This window comes from Gorilla gorilla, chromosome 1, assembly GCF_029281585.2.
Source record: "Gorilla gorilla gorilla isolate KB3781 chromosome 1, NHGRI_mGorGor1-v2.1_pri, whole genome shotgun sequence".
NCBI classification, from domain to species: Eukaryota; Metazoa; Chordata; class Mammalia; order Primates; family Hominidae; genus Gorilla; species Gorilla gorilla.
Genome location: NC_073224.2, coordinates 197453030 through 197474134, shown reverse-complemented (window position 1 = coordinate 197474134; position 21105 = coordinate 197453030). Strand labels below are relative to the sequence as shown.

The following is a 21105-nucleotide window of genomic DNA, read 5'->3' as shown; positions in this document are numbered from 1 at the left end:
GTAAGAGCAGAAGGCAAAATGCAGCAAGTGTGAGAGTGTGGAAGCCACGCACAGAAGCCACAATATAGGAGTGTGGGAGACAAATTGTCCAAAAGAGGACAGTAGCTAGAGAGGCATATGGTGGGGCTAAAGGAAGGTTATTTTTTGTATCTTTAAGACCAGAGATGTCTTGAGCTGAGGACAAGAGAACAGTAGAAAAGCAGATAAGGAACATACAGAAAAGAAAATGCTTCCCTAAGGAAGCAGTATGGGATGGGGCCTAGAATACAGGTAAAGGGATTAACCTTGATCAGGAGGATGGGAAGCTCTTCCACTGAGAAGGGAAAGAGGACAAGACTGGTAAAGATGAAGGTTGGTATGTTGATGAGGAGAAGCAACTGACAGTTTTATGATGACCTTAGTTTTACTAGTTCTCTGGGAGACAAGGTCATTTGTCAAGAGTGAGGGGAGAGATGAGATATTCAGTTTGATGGGAGAGGTAAAAGTTTTGAATAGTTGCTGAGTGAAATAGTAACAGAAACTAACAACTCATAAATGACCCAGCGGTTGAGAAGCTTGGTTCAGACCAGAGGCCATGAATTTGTAATGGTTCAGATTTGCATGCCTGTTTGATTTTGTTCTCTATCGGCACTCAGCAACCTAAAATAGGTGGATAATAGTCAAATGCATGAACTTTTCCAGGGCTGAGATTTGCAAGGAAGGTGGGACAAAGGGGTAAGATAACTGGGGATGTTGGTGAAGGATTGAAATGATCAACAGTTGGGTTTAGGCTTGAGGGGCAAACAAGTGAAGCCAAAGAGTATCTGGTAGTTTGAGAGAGGATGTAATGGTCCAGAGATTGGAGGTCTCACTGTAATTGTAGAATTCTTTTAGTTTAAGAGAGCAACTGCTTCACACCCATTAGGATGGCTATTTTTTTTTTAAAAGTAACCCAAAGTAAGTGTTGACAAGGATATGAAGATATTAAGACCTTCTGCATTGCTGGTAGGAACGTAAAATGGTGCAGCTGCAGTAGAAGACAGTAGGACAGTTCCTCAAAAAAAAAAGTTAAACATAGAATTATATATCTAGCAATTCCACTCCTACGTATATACCCCAAAGAATTGAAAACAGGGACTCAGACACTTTTACACCAGTGTTCATAGCAGCATCATTCACAATAGTTGAAAGGTGGAAACAACTCCAATGTCCATCAACAGGTGAATGTATAAATAAAATGTGCTATGTACATACAATGGAATATTATTCAGTCTTAAATGAAATTATGATTAGCGATACAACATGGATGAATCTTCAAGACATTATGCTGCATGAAATAAGCCAATACAAACAGACAAATATTGTATGATTCCACTTCTATGAGTTATATAAAATAGGCAGGTTTATAGAGACAGAAAGTAGAATAGAGATTCCCAGGGCCTGGGGGAGAGGGGAATGAGAAGTTATTGTTTAATGGGTGTAGAGTTTCTGTTTGGGATAATGAAAAATTTCTGGAAATGATTGTGGTGATGGTTAGACAACATTGTGATTGTACTTCATCCCATGGAATTTTATTAAAAATGGTTAAAATGGTAAATTTTAAGTTATGTATATTTACAATTAAGAAAAAGGGGGAAGAAGCATAGAAGGTGTTAGAGGGAGACACATGGAGTTTAGGATGGCAGGGTTTCAACATTAGCTCAGGCTGTTGATAAGGACTCAGGTGTAGCCATGAGGATGGGCGGCTAAATAAAATGTGCATAAAGATCACTGGCTTTGGGAGAATGGTCAAGTGAAGGAGCTTGGGTGATTTGTGCACTTGAGTATTGACCTGAAGCCTATACCGTCCTACTGATCAGCAAGGATCAGATCCAAAGGTATTTTCCAATATCCTGATCCCCTTTTCCTTTTAACATCCTCCAACCTTAGACTCCCCTACTCCACCCCTACAGCATGGGGATTATGCTGTTGGGCAAGCAACCCACAGTACAGGACTTATAATAATTTAAGCATTTATTTTCTAATTACCTCATCAGTTTATCACAACTGCTTTTAGCACTTTGAGGTATTTGCTTCCAGTCTTTTCTTTGTGTGTCTGGTGTTTACATAGTTATAATAATACTTTTGCATTGTGCTTTTTCTCTTAGCATTATCACATATTTCTTAGCATTTTTCCATATTGCCAAATAGTCCTCATGGGATGCTATGTATTCTTAGTATCTTGGGCTCTCAGCTACCCAGGACTAAAACCACAAATAACTGTATGTTGCTCAGAGACCCTTGTAGGGAGAAGGGGGAAGATATGAGTGGGGACCAGGTGAAGGAGATCGGGGGAACAGAAGAAAATTTTTAGTTATATGTCATGAAGAGGACCTACAGAGGTGCAGGATTCAGACTTGGGTGCTTTTTCATCAGTATGAGTATCAGCTGATAATTAAAACCATGTATCATCTATAAATACTGTTGATGTGGAAATGGTAAGACTCTAGAAAACTTAGCAATCAAGGAGAAAAATAATAAAAATATGGTTTTGCTTTTTAAAAAGCAAAATAGTATATTTATATGGACTGAAGTACAATAACAATTTGTCACTGCAATTTGGGTCAGATTAACTTGGTTAAAAGTTGTATTTGATTAGAACAGCAAGTCCTATTAATAGTTAGTGGTTCTAATCACTTGAAGTCAGGAGTTTGAGACGAGCCTGACCAACATGGTGAAACCTCGTCTCCACTAAAAATACAAAAATTAGCCAGGCGTGGTGGCACACACCTGTAATCCCAGCTACTCAGGAGGCTGAGGCAGGAGAATCACTTGAACCCAGGAGGCAGAGGTACAGTGAGCTAAGATCACACCACTGCACTCCAGCCTGGGCAACAGAGCTAGACTCCATCTCAAAGAAAAAAAAATAGTTAGTGGCTCTAGTAACACAGATATCATTTCATCGATCAGCAGATATTTATCTTTCATATACTGTCATACTGCAAACTGTTATGTCATGATTACTTGCAACCTAAAAAAATTGATATTGATAGCAGGCTTAGATCAAGAAGTTGCAGAAGAGAACTGAATTAATGAGAAGTCAACATAAATTATAAGACATATTCTGTGAGTAAAATAAATCCTGGATAGTGTAGAATTAGGGGCCTCTCTAGCTTCCAGAGAAATCCTTTTATTTCTAAATATGCAATAAAGGGAACAAAGACTTCTTTGGACTTTAAAAAAGAAACAAGAGCCCTTTGGGAGACTTTTCAGATAAAAGTTGCAAACTTTAGAACAGACAGAAAAGCTTTTTTTTTTCCATTGTACATAATTTTCATTAAGTATATCATGTCATTTGTTATTTTAGAAGATACACAATTGTTCAAAGCTTAAATTTTTCGGTATTACCAGCTGTTTCATTTAAGTGCTCATAACTAGATAACAGCAGGAAAAGTAAAATATACATTGTAGAGAGTCTGACTCTAGTCATATATACATAGACTTCTTTATTTCCGCTTTCAGTTTTCCTCACATAGCAGCTTTGTATGTGTATTGCCAGCTATATTTTGTTCTTTAGAAATATCTTGGATTTTCCAAGATATATATACATACACATACATAAGTGTGATGAAGGTTCAGGTGGCTTACTAGCTTTCTATTACTAGTACCCTAAAGACTAGTACTCTAATAAGGAGACTAAGGTGGCACCCACATAGATATCTTGAATCCTCAGTCGTGTGTGTGTCTGTGTTCATATACATATGCTTATTTCTTCTATCAAGGGAAAAGTTCAGTTAGAAGACATACTTCACCATCTTGACAAAAGAAGAAATCAACCCCTTGCCACTACAGAAGAATGACTCTGTTTGGTGCTTATTCCAGCCAGCACAGTGAAGACAGGCTGAGGACCGCTACCACAGATGTAGAAGAGCTTATAGTGAAGCACATGGGTGAAACAAAAGAAGTGAGAACTAATAGCATAGAATTTTAAAGACACCTGTGATTTTGTTCATTGCCCTTCATTAAATTGACATATTAAAAACTAATGTTTGGCTATCACTGTATAGTTTGAAAAGCACCCATGTGTAGACTTTTTTTTTTTCTAATGAAACATGGCAACAGTCTGTGTTGGTTTCCATTAAGACTATATGTATAGGATGTTGCCCAGTGATGACTGGCTGAACATCTAAACAGGACTGCTCCAGGTAGCTTTTATTATCTTGGTAAAGTCATCCTCTCAGGAGCTGACCTTCTAGGTGACTCTTTTCTTTGAAGGCTTGGAAACTAATGTCGGCATAGTATCAGTGGATCTGCTTCTCAAAGGTGGGCTTGTATTAACCAAAGTCATAGAGATGAGACACCTCCTTTTTAATTGACAATAAGAAATATAATTGCCAGAGGAACTAAACATGTATTTTTGGTGGCTGATGTATTCTCTTACAGGCACATTATGTGGGAAGCCAACTTTTAATTAGATGTTTACTTGGTGAACAAATGATTCTAACTTTTTATAGCATTGGCTGAGATAGCCAGGTTTCCACAATAGGGCTATCTGTATCTACCCTCATTTCTGGACCTCATATCCTAGGACCAGGCACCTAGTGCTTAGAGGAGTAGATAAAGCTATTTTTTTTTGACCCTATTGTTACTCTCTTGGATGTTTCCAATACTCATCAACATACTTTCTACATACTTTCTTTAAATGAACTAATGAATTATCTCAGGTTGCCTGGGAATCACTCTGCTATGTTTTTACATCTCAGCTTCACACAGGTAACATTTTTAAATTTAATTCTTAAAGGACAATCCAATCTCCAAATTCTAAAGAAGAGTGCAGCTCCTTTAGAATGAAAAGCAGTATAGCATCATAGAGTGTGAACTTTAACATTAGGCAGATGGGGGTGAAAAGTTGCCTTTAGCATTATCTTTCTGTTTAACCCTGGGCAAGTTACTCAACTGCTTTGAGCTTGAAATTTCTGTCTGTAAGATAGAGATGTTAATAGCATCTTCAAAGGGATTTGTGAGATTTATACAGGTTAGTGTGTATAAATTACCCAGGTACTTGGCACCTAGCAAGTGTTCAATAAATGATAGCTATTATCATTAGAAATGGATATTGTTCCTGCCATTTTAAAGAGGAAACTAAAGCTTGCCAGGAAGTGATAAAGTTGAACTGTGATTCCTATGTTCCTTCTATACTATTCATCTTTCTGTACATATTTTGAGGAGTTTTCCTATAGGCTTCCAAAGAATTCACCAAAATGCAATTCAGTTATTTCGGTAGTCTACTTCTAAGCACTTTGGCGTACTAAGAACTCAGTCTCTGGTTTCTACCCATCAGAGTATGAATTCTAGCTCCTCCCCTTATTCCCTATGTGACAAGGCAAGGCTCTTAGCCTCTCTAAGCCTGCTTCTTCACCTCCAAAGTGGGAGAATAATAGTCCCATGTGGTTGTGGAGACAATTAAATATTTGATGTACTTAATATAGTGCCTGGAGCATATTAGCTTTCTACCTGTTATTATGCACATAAAAGTAGCTTTTTGTGAAGCCGTTATATTAACTGCAAGCTTTTCAAAGAATACACAACAATTTTTTAATGTAATCTCCTGTTAACATTTAATCATCTTAGCCATCAGTTTCAGCATAGCAGTATAAACCTAATTATTATGTAGATTTTTTTCTGTTCATGGATATCATGACCATATTTCCTAAACCACAGAGAGGGAAACTTGATTTAAAACCTGGTATGTTGATAGAAAAAACTATTAGAGATTGGGACTGTCCCAGAAATTTGTGGTTACATGTCATTATACCTATGGGAAACATAGTGTATGATAATGTAAGACAGTTGGAAGGGAGTTTAGAGCCAGATGCCAACACTTGAGGAAAGCTGAGTTTTCTGTTGATTTCTCAGATTATAGTCATGATAGAATGGTGATCTCTTACTTGCTCTTTCACTTCCCGGACCTTTAATATGGATTAAAATATGAGCCATGGACTAAAAGTAAGAAAATGTGGTTTTTTTAGGTGGAAAATTATGCAAACTATATTTGTAACCTAACAGAGGGAAGAGAAGCGTTTTTTCATGGTTATGATGAAAAGGAAAATGAACAGCTTAGACATGAGTTTAAAGAGCTCCAACTCAAACAGAGTTGTTTTTCCTTTTGTGGGCATGTCATTTTAAAACTTCTTCCCTAATTCTAGAAATTAACATATGACATTATAGAAAATTTGAGAAATGTATGCTCTTATAAAGAAGGGAAAAATTATATCTTCTACCCCAAGAAAAGTATAATACTTCTAATGTTTTAGGTGTATTTTCTGCCTGTCTTTTAAAAAAGTATGTATTCTGAAATAGTCTGAAATGTGTATGAGAGTGCAGGGTATTTTCTTTCAGTGTCTGTTACAGCACTTACCACACTATATTATAATCAGTATCAGCTCCTCTGGAGTAGAGATCATGTCCTAGTTTTAGTGATTTGTGTCTCTCACAGTACCTGGTTTGTAAAGTACCCAGTTTAGGGGAGGCAAAACTTTACCTCTTCCTCTTTAGTTTTTTTTTTTTTTTCCCAGCTGAGCCTGAGAATTAAGTTGATATAAAACAGATTAACAGGAGAAAAGCATACACATTTATTTAAATTGGAAATAAATGGAGATGAAGACCCAAAGAAGCACTTACAATCAATCTCTCATATACTGAATTGGACAGACAATAGTAAGCTGTGAAAAGCAACTAAATATATGGAAAGGCTGAAAAGATAAGAGTTACTTTAACAAGGTCTGTACAGAATTCTCTTGGCCTCAACTTCCCATCCTTAATCAGAAGAGTGTTGCTTTCCTTCTAGCAAAGGGAGGGCATCTTTCAACACGGGAATTTCATCTCCTGCTTTTAAGAAATAGAAGGAAGATCAGAATGATCTTGCACCTGCTGTTTTTCAAGTGTGTTTAACTCAAAATAGTCAATACACCAGAGTGGTGTATTTTTAACTCCTTCACTAGCATATTAAGGACTTAGAAAATATTAAGTACTTCAAAGCTGCAAAGGAAAATACAGACAGAATCCTTTTAAAATATTCTATATTTGTGTAGCTACACACTTAGGTGCTATTAGGCCAGCACTTTGGGAGACTGAGGCGGGCGGATCACCTGAGGTGGGGAGTTCGAGACCAGCTTGACCAACATGGAGAAACCCTGTCTCTACTAAAAATACAAAATTAGCCGGATGTGGTGGTTCATGCCTGTAATCTCAGCTACTTGGGAGACTGAGGCAGGAGAATTGCTTGAACCTGGGAGGCAGAGGTTGTGGTGAGCGGAGATTGTGCCATTGCACTCCAGCCTGGGCAAAAGGAGTGAAACTCCTTCTCAAAACAAAAAAAGATAAAAAAATTAGGTGCTGTTATTATACTTATTATTATATATGGTCAGTGATTATATTTACCACATATTTATTATTTTCTGTACTCAGCATTTTTCCTTGCATCTCAGATATTCCATTCAGGATCATTTTCCTTTTTTCCTTTTAGAAATTTCTTTTACAAGAGTTTGTTGATGGAAGTTTTTTTTTTTTTTTTTTTGCCCAGGTGCAGAGAAAATTGAGTTAATTATAGGACATATTACTGTACTGTACCCTCATTTTTTCCTTTCTTCCTTTCTACTGGGTAGACTGAATTTTCTTCTGATGATTTAAAGTTAATACTCTATTTTTGTTTGTATAATGGTTGCATTTTAAGAGTTTTCTTTAATTCTGGCTTTTTTTTTTTTCCCTCTACAAAGCTTCTGGAAAATTTCTTCTGGCATTTCTGGTAATTCTCAGTAGGAAGGTTGTTCAAGGGCTCTAATCTGCCACACTGCAAGAAACAGAAGATATTGTATGTCCTACTGCCAACGTGTTTTTCTTTGTTTTGTTTTTTTGAGATGGAGTCTCACTCTTTCACCCAGGCTGGAGTGCAGTGGCATGATCTCGGCTCACTGCAACTTCTGCCTCCCGGCTTCAAGGGATTCTCCTGCCTCAGCCTCCCTAGTAGCTGGGACTACAGATGCACGCCACCATGCCTGGCTAATTTTTGTATTTTTAGTAAAGACGGGGTTTCACCATTTTGGCCAGGATGATCTTGATCTCTTGACCTCGTGATCTGCTCGCCTCAGCCTCCCAAAGTGCTGGGATTACAGGCCACGTGTTTTTGCAATATAAATTAGCTCATGATGATTGATAAGTAGGAGAATGATGTCATTATAATGCAAAAGTTCATATACAGTTTTCCCTAGCATGTTAATGATTTGGACTGCCAGTAAGCCTCAGTTTGTAAGTCAATCCTATTCATCCCACATTCTTCAAATTAGACTTGATCTGGACTTGCAATAAATCTGTAAACTGTGAAGGAAAGAGATAAGCCAGTGGTTGTAGTTCAGTGTGGATAGTCCTATGCTAAGGGAAGGCACAGAATACTAGGAAAATTCAGGGGAGGTGATGAGAAAGACAGGATGGGCAGGGTGACCAGAAAAGGCTTCCAAAGGAGATTGCATTGAGTTGTGTTTTGAAAGGTGCTAGCTAGATTAAGAAGCTGAGAAAGGCATTCCTGGCAAAGGGAACAGAGTTGATAATACATAGTGGTTCACGTGAGTGAATGCTAAGAAGAAATGTGGCTGGAGATATTTTCAGGAACCACGTCATGGTGAAACCGTGTGCTAAACTAAGGCATTTGGATTTGACACCTGGACTATGCTTGATGTTCCTGGACTATGCAAAAGGCATACAAATATTTTTGAACATATGAATTATTGACTTTGTTATAAAATATCTGGAGAATCACTAAATAATTTTAAGAGGGCAGCTAACATGATCTGATTCATGTTTTAGAAAAATTACTCTAGCAACAGTAGAGAGATGGATTACATAGGGACCAGATTGGAACTGGGAAACTTAGGGGTAGTTTTGCAGTAATAATCAAAGAATGAGAACGAAAACAAGGCTCAGAGTGTAAATGGTGAAGGGAAGATGAACTGATTTATTAATGAAAAGAAATCTATCAAACAAATTGAGAATGGTGGGTGAAATCTTGGATGACTCTAATACCATCTACTCAATCACTTTTAGATCATAGTTTTCCAATAATGGCCAGAAAAAATTAACACAGATTCTCTGGCCGTGCACGGTGGCTCACGCCTGTAATCCCAGCACTTTGTGAGGCCAAGGCGGGTAGATTGCTAGAGCCTAGGAATTTGAGACCAGCCAGGACAAAGTGGCGAAACCCCATCTCTACAAAAAATACAAAAATTAGCCAGGCATGGTGGCATGCACTTGTAGTCTCAGTTACTCGGGAGGCAGAGGTGGGAGGATCGCCTGAGCCTGGGAGGTCGAGGCTGTGGTGAGCCATGATTGCATCACTGCACTCCAGCCTGGGGAACGGAGTGAGATCCTGTCTCAAACAACAGAATAAAACAAAACAAAAACCAAACTGCGCCCCCCCCAGATACCCATTTTATGATAAAATATAGCCTGTAACATTTGTGTTGCATTCCTAATTTGGTTAAAGCTAATATTTTGTTTTAGCTAATGTTGTAAAGAGCCTGAGCATAAAATAATCAGCAGAGTCACTTTTTTTATTTGTAGAAACTGACAAACTGATTCTAAAATTGATGTGGACATGCAAGGTCCTAGACTAGTCAAAAAACTGAAAAAGAACAAAGTTGGAGCACTAACACTTCCTGATTTCAAGACTTAACCATAAAGCTGTAGCAATCAAGAAAATATACTCTTGGGCTGGACGCGATGTTTCGCACCTGTAATCTCAGCACTTTGGGAGGCCGAGTTGGGCGGATCACCGGAGGTCAGGAGTTCAAGACTAGCCTGGCCAACATGGTGAAACCCCATCTCTACTAAAAGTACAAAAATTAGCCGGGCGTGGTTGTGAGTGCCTGTAATCCTAGCTATTCAGGAGGCTGAGTCAGGAGAATCGCTTGAACATGGGAGGTGGAGGTTGCAGTGAGCCGAGATTGCACCATTGCACTCCAGCCTCGGCGAAAGAGTGAGACTCCATCTCAAAAAAAGAAAATGCATTCTTGGCATTCAGATAGATCTATAGATCAATGGAACTCCCAATAGAGAGTCCAGAAATAAGCCCACAAGTACACCATCAACAGATTTTCAACAAAGGTGCCAAGGTAATTCAATGAGAAAAGGATAACCTTTTCAACAAATGATGCTGGAACAGTTAGATATAGACATATGCTAAAAAAAAAAGCCCCCCAAATCCTGATCGAAGTTCTGTTCCCCATTGGTGAGGAATGCCTGCTCTAAATACCACAAGATGGCCAAATACATGACACCTGACACTGGAGAGAGATGAGATTGATAGCAGCTTATTAGTCAGATACACTCAGCCCATGGGAAGAGGATAGATATGCCATGCTATGCAGGGCCACAAGGGGTTATTCTCAGGAATAGAATGAACTCATAGGGAGTATGGGAGGCAGGCTTTGTAGTAACAAGAAGATGAGGTGCCTCCTGGTTCCCATGGGAAGATGTGATTGGCTTGTCTGGAAAATTCCGTGGGCTGGCAGGGAAGTGAAACTCATTAGTTTAAGGACTGGGTGGAGTACAGCTGCTCCGGCTGATAGAGGAACTGGCCAGATGGAGACTCTTTCTCTCTGGATGGGGGACATCTCTGGTGCGAGCCGAGTAACTGATGGCTAGGCTTTTTTGGGGCTTCTGTGAGGCTGAAAGATGTCAAGGCAATATATGAAATTTTAGACCTTGCAATAAATTTATCTCACACCATATATAAAAATTAACTCAAATTGTTTGATAGATATGATCTGTAATTATGAAATATCTATTCATTTTCTAATGTATATAGGTAAATTTTTATAATTTTCCCCACAAAGATCTTGCACATTTTTGTTAGATTTATTCCTAGGTGCTTCATATTTTTAGATGCTATTAATAATAAATGCTATCTTTTTAAAAAAATTAATTTTCTACTAATTTGTTACTGGTATTTTAAATTATAATTATTTTTATATATTGACCTTATATCTAGCAATCTTGCTAAAATTTATCATTCATTTTTATACTTTAGTTGAAGATTTAAACATTTTCTCTTTCTTTTTCTTGTCCAGGTTGGAGTGCTGGAGTGCAGTAGCATGATCTCCGTTCACTGCAGCCTCAACCTCCTGGGCTCAAGTAATCCTCCTGTCTTGTCCTCCCAAAATGCTGGAATTACAGGTGAGCCACCACACCCAGGCAAAATGACATTTTTGTTCATGAAGACTGATTTATGTACGCTTCATTTATATATTGAATTTTGTTAAGAAGAAATTGGAACAAATCCACCAGTCTCTACAAAGAGAACATCAAGAACCTGTGTAACAGTCTAAAAAAACTGAGTGAGGTAAAAAAGAAATTATAATCCTTTACTTAATAATTGTGGCTAATTACAAATCAGCTTTTACCTTAGAAGTATTTTGTTTGAATATATGATAATGTATAGATTCATGGCCAGATGTGGTGGCTCATGCCTATAATCCCAGCACTTTGGGAGACCAAAACTGGAGGATGACCTGAGGCCAGGAGTTCAAGACTAGCCTGGGTAACATAGTGAGACTCAGTTTCTATGAAAAATAAAAAAAATTAGCTGGGTGTGGTATAGTTCCAGTTACATGGGAGGCTGAGGTGGGAGGATTGCTTGAGCCCAGGAGTTGGAGGCTGCAGTGAGCTATGGTTGCGCCACTGCACTCTAGCCTGGGTGACAGAGCATGACCTCATCTCTTAAAAAAAAAAAAGTCATGCTGTAAGAATTATCAAATTATGCATAAAAGTATTTTGAACACATCACAAAAATTTGAGGAGGAAAAAATCTCTCATTTGACATGATAGCTGATTTTTTATTGAATGTATCAAAATTTAAACAATCAATGTATGTTATGTCCTTTTAAAAATCACCATGGGACTAGGCCAGGTGCAGTGGCTCATACCTGTAATTCCAGCACTTTCGGAGGCCAAGGCAGACAGATCGCCTGAGGTCAGGAGTTCAAGACCTGCCTGGCCAACATGGTGAAACCCTGTCTCTACTAAAAAATACAAAAATTAGCCAGGCATTGTGGTGCACACCTGTAATCCCAGCTACTAGGGAGACTGAGGCAGGAGAATCACTTGAATCTGGGAGGCGTAGGTTGCAGTGAGCCGAGATTATGTCATTGCACTCCAGCCTGGGCGACAGAGCAAAACCCTGTCTCAAAAAAAAAAAAAAATCACCTTGGGACTATACATATTTTTTATTTACAAATATGTTTGTAGTTCCCCTTTTAAGGAGTTCTTTAGAATATATAGCACATTATTTTAAATATATTCAATTCTGCTCATGGAATTTAATGTTTTTGATCTAGGGAAATGTTATTAAAAGGTAAGTCTGGTGAATAAAGTATACACTGTGAATTTAAGTATGGGAGGTAACCCAAGATTAAACTGTACATCACAGTATTATTTTCAATAGCAAAAATCAGAAGCTATCCAAATTTTTAAGTGAGTACAGAAATAATGTTATAGACATGCTGGAACACAGTACAGCCTTTAAAAATTATCATTACAAGCTGGGTGCGGTGGCTTATGCCTGTAATCCCAGCACTTTGGAAGGCCAAGGTGGGTGGATCACAAGGTCAGGAGTTCGAGACTAGCTTGGCCAACATGGTGACATCCCGTCTCTACTAAAGATACAAAAAATGAGCCAGTCATGGTGGTGCGTGCCTATAATCCCAGATACTTGGGAGTCTGAGGCAGGAGAATCGCTTGAACCTGGGAGGCGGAGGTTGTAGTTGTGCCATTAGAGACTGTGCCATTGCCCTCTAGCCTGGGGGACCAGGTGAGACTCCATCTCAAAAAAAAAAAAAAATTACATTACAAAATCTGTACAGCAATTTACAGAGAAGTGTTCCTGTATAATGTTAAATTTAAAAAGCCAGACAGAAACTTGTACATGTGTTGGTATTATGACTATGTAAAAATGTATATAAATAAAAAATACTGCAAAGAAATATAACAATACGCTCATATCTCTTGGATGTTAGGTTGAACCACATGAAACCAAATATTTATAAGTAAAAGCAATCAAATATCACCAGTTTTATTTGGTTCAACCTAAGAAAGGAAATACACAGGCACACACACATACACACACACTCACACACACAAAGAAATACACATAGATATTGTTTGCTAATTTATTGGCTTTTAAACATTAATAGAAAATAGCAAAATGTCATGAGAGTACATTTGCTCTTTGTTTTATTACTAATAGAAGTTTTATTTCAGTATCATAATGAAGACCTGGAAAAAGACAAAACATCACAAAACTGCCTAGGAAGAGGAATGGAACAAGTAGCAAAGAAGTTAGGGGTGGCTCATGAAGAGATTCAAAGGCTCACTGATGAACTACAAGTGAAGGAGAAGGAACAATGTAAATTAGGTAAGCTGTGGTTTCAGATGACCATTTCCGATCATGCTTTAACTGTACTGATCTCATCTCAGGGTGGAACATGAGAAAAAAAAAACACTGAGAAAAAAGTCTTTAAGATAAACACATAAAAGTGATGAACAGCCTCATTTTCTACCATGCTAGGAATTTTTGTCAAAGCCCAAGCATATCTACCAAAAGTGCACAACTCGTAAGTGTATACCACTCACCACAAGAAATTCCCAGCCTCTCAGAAGTCCCCTGTGTTCCTTCTTTCTATCTCTACATCCTTCCTCCTCCTTCAGAGTAACTACTGTCCTGACTGAATGCAGTTTCTGCGTTTGACTATATGCAGTATGCCTTCTATGGTTTGCTTCTCCTGCTCAGTCTTATAAGATTCATTCATTTTGTTACACGTAGCAGTTGTTTGTTCACTCTGCTGTTTATAGTATTTCATTAATAAACATACTGCAATTTATCCATTCTACTGATGGACGATTGTGTTGTCAGTTTTTGTCTATTATGAATATTGCTGCTATAAACATTTTGGTATATGTCTCAGTGTGCTTGTTACACATTTCTGATTGTGGTAAGAGCAGAATTACTGAATCAAAGGGCAGGTTCTACTTTGGTCTTCCAAGGTAATTATACTAATTTAAGCTTTCCTCGGTTGTATGTGAGATTTTAGTTCCTCCACCTTGGTTTTCAATACTTGGTACTGTCAGTCTTACTAACTTCACCTTTTATGTTGAGTGTATAGTGATATATAAGTGTGGCTTTAACTGGTATTCCCTGACTGCTAATTAAGTTGAAGATCTTTTCATATGTTTGTTGTTGTTGTTACTCGTTTGGATATACAACTTTGTGAAGTTCCTGCTCGAGTCTGTTGTATATTTTTCTATTTTATTTATTTGTGGGAGTTCTTTATATATTGTGGATATGAGCCTTTTGTTGGTTATAAATGTTATGTTGTTGTTATTGTTTTTTTTACCATAAATGCTAATATTCATCAAGTTGGGTTTAAGTGAATTATTCTTTATGCTTTCTGAGTTTTCATGTTTAAAGCCTTTTCTTCACTACAAGATTATTGAAAATATTTACCCCTGGTTTTGGGGGGCGGGTACTTTTATTGTTTATATTTACATCTTTGCTTTATCTAGAATTTAGTATAAAAATTTTAAATTATAATTATCTCCTTTCTATATTTTTAATCCATGACTGATTCTTTTACAAATGCAATATATAGGTTACTTTAGAATCATAAACATTAAAAATGTTAAATGTATAAAACAATAATGATTATGCCTAACTGTGTGATTAAAAACAAATAATAAAAAAACAAAGAATATCAGGATGTAAATTTTTTATAAATACATTTTAAACAGTGGACACAAATAACTTTTCAGAATGATGGAAATGTTCCATATCCCATGTGGGTTGGTGGGTATACAGTTGTACATATTTGTCAGAATTCTTCAAACTATACACTTAAAAGGGTGAATTTCACTGCATGCAATTTATTCCTCAGTAAACACTATCTAAAAAGAAAATAAATTTGGTCACATGAGCACGATGAGAAGCAATATTTGCTGCTTGCCATACAAGAAGAAAAAAGGAAAGCAGGATATTCAGTACCCTTAGTAGTTACATTTGGACACAACAGAACACAATCACATAGCAACCTGTTCTATCAGCAGTTGCTCTGTAGGGTAAATCCCAAACGTATCAACTGAAAGCCATCTCCACAGTGAGTCTATTAGGACTGTTGGGAAGCTGAATTAGCAAGTCCTTTTGGAATGTTGTGTGCAGTATCAGTGTGTGCGCCATCTGTAACTTCCTGAGTCATCCACTTATAGCAGAATTTGTAGCTAGGCATGTGTTATATGACAGTGTTTCCCAAGTATTAGCTTGTTTCTTTCAACAAACTCTTTAAAATAAATCCCTTTAGTTCTCTTTAATTTATTCTTTAGCTCTCTATCACATCATAAAATTTGGATGAAAATGAAAAATTTTTTCAATGATAATTTTTTCAAGAATAAAAAAGAATTTATATAAAATATTTATTCCTCAACAAATGAATATCAAGAAAAAAGATGAATTTTTAAAGATTTAAGAGACTTATTAACCAATTATGATGTGTGGCCTTTATTGAATCCTGATTCAAATTTTTAACATTAATAAAACAATTTGAAATTTGAACACTTGCTAGACATATGAGTTAAAGAATTATTGTTAAATTTTTGTTAAATTAATTATTTGTTTAAAAAGAGTTCTTATTTTTTAGAGCTGTATAGTGAAATATTCATAAGTGAATGAAATGATGTCTAGGATTTGCTTCAAAATAATACAGGTCTCTACCTTACACCTACACAAAGATTAATTCAAAATGGATCATAGAGCTAAATGTAAGTTAAAACTGTAAAACTGTTAGAAGAAAACAAGGAAAACATCTTCATGATCTTGGGTTAAGCAGTGATACATTAAATATGACACCAGAAGCAAAAATGATGAGAAAAACTAATACGTTGGACTAAATCAAAATTTAAAACCTTTACAGTTCAAAACATACCATCAGAAAGTGAAAAGACAACTCATAGACTAGAAGAAAATATTTGCAAATCATGTGTTTGATATGAATCTTACATCCAGAATATGTAACAAATTCTTACAATTTAATAATTAAAAGACAGCCCAATTTAAAAATGGGCAAAAGGGCTGGGCGTGGTGACATGCACCTGTAGTCCTAGCTACTTGGAAGGCTGAGGTGGAAGGATAGCTTGAGCTCAGAAGTTTGAGGCTGTAGTGGGCGATGATTGTTCCAGCCTGGGTGACAGAGCAAGACCCTGTCTCAAAGAAAAAAAATGGGCAAAGGATTTGAAAAGACATTTCCAGGAAGAAGATATGTGAATGACCAACAAACACATGAAAAGATGCTCAGCACCTCCCATCACAAAAATTGATAAGTATGTGAGGTGATAGATGTGTTAATTAACTTGATTTAATCACCCCACAATATAAATATATAGCAAAACATTACATTGTACCCCATAAACATATACAATTATTATTTGTCGATTAAGAAGATGATGTTCGATACCATTAGGTATTAGGGAAGTGCAAAGCAAAACCACAATGAGCGTCTACTTCATACCCACTAGAATGGCCATGCTAAAAAAGACAGACAGTGACAAGTGTTGGTAAGGATGTGGAAACATTGAAACCCTTATACATTGCTAGTAAGAAGGTAAAATAGTGAAGATACTTTGGAAAACATTTAACAGTTTCTCAAAATATTAAAGGCGACCCAGAAATTCTACTCCTAGCTATCTACCCAGGAGAAAAGAAAACATGTATCAACACAGACTTGTATGTAAATGTCCATAACAATATTAGTTACAGTAGCCAAGAGTTAGAAACAACCCAACTGTCTGTCAGTTGGTGAACAGATAAACAAAATGCAGTATATCCATACTGTGCAGAAAGTAGCTAACAGCACACCCGATACTGCTATTCTTAAGAAAGGACTGCTTATAACAGTCACAAGCATCTGGCTGACATCTGGGAACTTGGATTTTGGGAGGGTTTCCACCATTCCTTAACCAATAGTGGCTCACTGTGCCTAAGCCGTTTATACAATGTGGTCCATGCAGAACACCTGCTTTCCTTTAAGAGTCTTGGTATATGCTAGGCAGAAAGTGTGTGTGTGACCAGCCCTCAACAAAACCTTAGGTGGTGAGTCTTTCATGAACTTCCCAGGTAGACATTTTACATGTATTGTCACAGTTCACTGCTGGAGACATATCCTGTGTGACTCCACTGGGAGCGGACTCTTGGAAGCTTGTTCCTGGTTTCTTCTGGCCTTTGCCCTATGCATCCTTTCCCTTTGCTGATTTTGCTTTATCCTTTTGCTGTAGGAGATCTTAGCTTTGAATAGGAACATATGTTGAGTCTTGTGAGTCCTCTTAGCACATCACCAAACCTGGGGGTGATCTTGGGAACTCCTGACACTCATATGATAGAATACTATCTGCCAGTAAAAAGGAAGGAAGTACTTACACCTGCTACATGGATGAATCTCAAAAAAAAGCCAAGTAAAAGAAGTCAGATGCAAAAGATCATATATTGTGTGATTCCATTTAGATGAAATGTACATAAAAGGCAATCCTATAGAGATAAGAAGTAGATTGGCATAGCTGGGCACAGTAGCACATGCTTATGTCCCAATTATCTGCCACTTGGAAGGCTGAGGCAGAAGAATCACCTAGCCTATGAGTTTGAGTCCAACCTGAGCAACATAGTGATGCCCTGTCTCAAAAAAAAAAAAAAAAAAGGAAGGTAGATTAGTGGTTGTCTAGGGCTAGGTATGAAAATTGGGATTGACTAAGTGCATATGATTTTCTTAATAGGGTGATGGAAATGTTCTAAAATTAGATTGCGATGGTTGCATACCTGTAGATATACTAAAAACCATTGAATTGTCCACTTGAAATATGTAATTTTTAAGGTATGTAAACTGTACCTCAAAGCTGTTAAAAATATAAGAACTGGGGGAAATAAGTGTATTAGGTGAAAATCTAAGGTGGCCTCCAAGAGCCCCACCCCCTGGTATACACACATCTTTTCCCAGTTATTCAACCAAATACAATCTAGATGCTGCTGTGAAGAGATTTTGTAAGCGTAGTTACGGTCCCAAACCAACTGACTTTAAAGAAGGGAGATTATCTTACATGAGCCTGATCTAATCAGGTGAGCTCTTAAAAGAGTCAAGGCATTTCCTGGCAAAAGAGATTTGAAGTGCAAGAGGGATTTAACATGAGGGAGATTCTTCATTAATGACTTTGAAAAACAAATAAATAATGACTTTGAAGATGGAGGAGACCACGTAACAAAGAATGTGGGCAGCCTCCAAGAGCCAAGAGAGACCTCCAGCTGACAGTGAGGAGATGGGGACCTCAGTCTTACACCCTCAAGGACTGATTTCAGCTAACAAGCTGAATCAGATTGGAAATGGATTCTTCTCCAGAGCCTTCAGAGAGAAACACAGCCTGGCTAACACCCTGATTTCACCCTTGTAAGACTTTGATCACAGAACCCCAGCACACCGTGCCCGGACTCCTGACCTAGAGAACCGTGAACTAGTAGATGGATGCTGTTGTAAGCCACTAAGTTTGTGGCAATTTGTTATACGACATTAGAAAATTAATATAATATGTAAGGGTATAAGTGAAACAAGATTGACCATAAGTTGGTAATTGTTAAAAGCTGGGTGATGGATGTAGGTATTACCATAACTCTGCCCTAGCTACTTTTGTATATATTTGAAATCTTCCATAAGTAAAAAAGTTTTTTTTTTTAAATCGATGCTAACCAGACTTAGAAAGAGACTTAGAAATAGACTAAGAAAGTAAAACTGTTAATCTGGTAGAGAGATCTCAAGAAAAGTTACAACCAATACAGTTTTAGAAATATTACTGGTTTAGGAGGACTGTTGGAAAGCTAAAATTTTCTTTTTTTTCTTTCTTTTTTTAGAGACAGGGTTTCACTCTGTTGCCCAGATTGGAGTACAGTGGCACGATCATCACTTACTCACTGAGTTCCTGGGTTCAAGTGACCGTCCTGCCTCAGTCTCATGAGTAGCTAGGACTACAGGCATGTAGTGCCACAGTTGGCTAATTTTTAAATCTTTTGTAGAGAAGGGCGTTTTACTTGCCCAGGCTGATCTCAAACTCCTGGCCTCAAGCAATCCTCATGCCTCAGCCTCCCAAGTGTTGTATAGGTGTGAGCCACTGTGCCCAACCCCAGAAAGCTACAGTTTTCAAGTATCTTCACAAACATGGCAGAAACTAACCTGACCATACAAGTTAATAAATTTGGTAGTCTGATATTATCTAAATTTGGAGCAATATATTTCACTATGTGTGCTATTCCAAAAATAGTAATTTTTTTCAAATGGCAATTAAGTCAAATGTTTTCAGAACACCTGAAGTCTTCAGAACTTTGAGGTTCATAGAATACAGTTTGGAAGCCCCTGGTTCACATAATAAATTCTGAGCTGTCTTATGTAGCAAATAAGGTCTTTCTGGTTTGGCCTCTGCCTATGTATCCAGGTCATATCCCACACTGTCCTAATTCTCTGCACTACAGACCAGGCAGTATTAGACTATACATAGTTCCAGAACTACTCAGTGTTCCCTCCTATGTCATCTCCTTTGTTCTGTCCCACCTCCTATATTACTCGTCTTATTCCTTCTTTCCAGAATATCCTTTCCACCTGCCCTCACTTTACTTTCTCTCCTTCTTCCATAGAGGAATACATTTAGAAAACTGTTCTTTTAGTAAAAACAGAAGCTATTTTTACATCTTTGGCTCAGTGTAAACAGACTTAGGTTCACATCCCAGCCATACAGTTTACTAGTTGTGTAATGTTGAGCAACTTGCTTAACTTTTCTGAGTCTTGTTTATCTCATCTATAAAATGGAAACATGAATATCTACTTTGCAGATTTGTTATGATGGTACATACATCTGGCACTGGTAGTTACTGCTATGGTAACAGTAGTAGTAATAGTATTGCTATAGTTAGGAATGCAGTTTTAGGTGAATCTGGTAGGTTATCCTGGGATTTACTCTAAAGAACTGAGTGTTACGGATGTAATAATAAAACCTTCACAATTGTGCTGATGTGCTCACTCTGTGGTTAGAAGTGACCTGTTATAAAATTCATGTTAGTCTCTTACTTCTGGGAGGTTCTTCGTTCTGATAATATAGGAGATCCACCAGCAATATCGCTGGTGATGAGGAGACCATAGGAGACAAAGGGGTAAAACCTGAAGTAGAGAGCCCAAATCCAATAGTCTTCCTAAATATCACTGTGCCATCCTTATACAATTCTTGCATAGTACCAAAAGCTATTTCCTGAAATTTTGTTATTTTGATATTTCTAGCAGCTATTGGCAAAATTCTAAATATGATTGATTGCAGGAATTATTTTTACTTATTTCTGGGTGTAATTTCTTTTTACTAAACTGGTAGTACCATACCTAAAAACTTTGAGCTTTTCCTATTGTTTACAGTGGTTTAAATTCCTCTTCATCATGAAATCTGATGGAGGAAACTATTAAGGAAAGACAGTTACAAGATCAGATAATCAGGGATAGGGCTAAATATAGGGTGCAGTAGGAACTCTAAGAGAGAAGTCTGGGAAAATTCCCTGAGGAGCTGACATTTAAGCAGAAACTCCTAGGACAGTAGCCAGGTGAAAGAAAGTGTTCCAGAGAGAGAGAGTCATTTGAAATTTGATTATTAAACTAATCATTTGTTCCTTATACAAATATTTTATTTCTTTTTTTAGATTCTGCACTTAAGAAGGCTCAACTAGAAATTGACAAATTGAAGGAAAATTTGGTAAAGCTGAAAGAAAATGGTAAGTCATTCTAGAAGATATGATGATTATTATTTAGTAGCCAAGAACGGTGGTACGCGCCTGCAGTCCCAAAGACTTGGGAGGCTTGGGCCCAGGAGTTGGAGGTTGCAGTGAGCCATGTCTGTGCCACTGCACTCCAGCCTGGGTGATAATGCAAGACCCCATCTCAAAAGAATAAATTTTTAAAAGAATTATTATTTAATGATAATACATTAAGAAATAATATAATACACATTAATATGCTTTAAAATAATATTCAGGAATTAAAATAATAA

At 37.3% G+C, this 21105-nt stretch overlaps 1 protein-coding gene across 7 annotated transcripts in view; it reads left to right on the top strand.

The window, feature by feature from the left end:
- CCDC30 (coiled-coil domain containing 30) overlaps positions 1-21105 on the top strand; it is a 193284-nt gene that overhangs the window by 6154 nt on the left and 166025 nt on the right. For 5 of the 7 annotated variants that reach the window (XM_019016687.3, XM_055393012.2, XM_055393031.2 and 2 more), the window contains exons 2-4: positions 11079-11184; positions 13267-13420; positions 20759-20830. In XM_019016687.3, coding sequence (XP_018872232.1) covers positions 11170-11184; positions 13267-13420; positions 20759-20830 — 241 coding nt within the window. In that variant the 5' untranslated portion in view covers positions 11079-11169. Of the gene's footprint in view, positions 1-3740; positions 3923-11078; positions 11185-13266; positions 13421-20758; positions 20831-21105 lie in introns of all 7 variants that reach the window. The other 2 variants (XM_055393051.2, XM_055393025.2) reach the window with 1 other exon arrangement.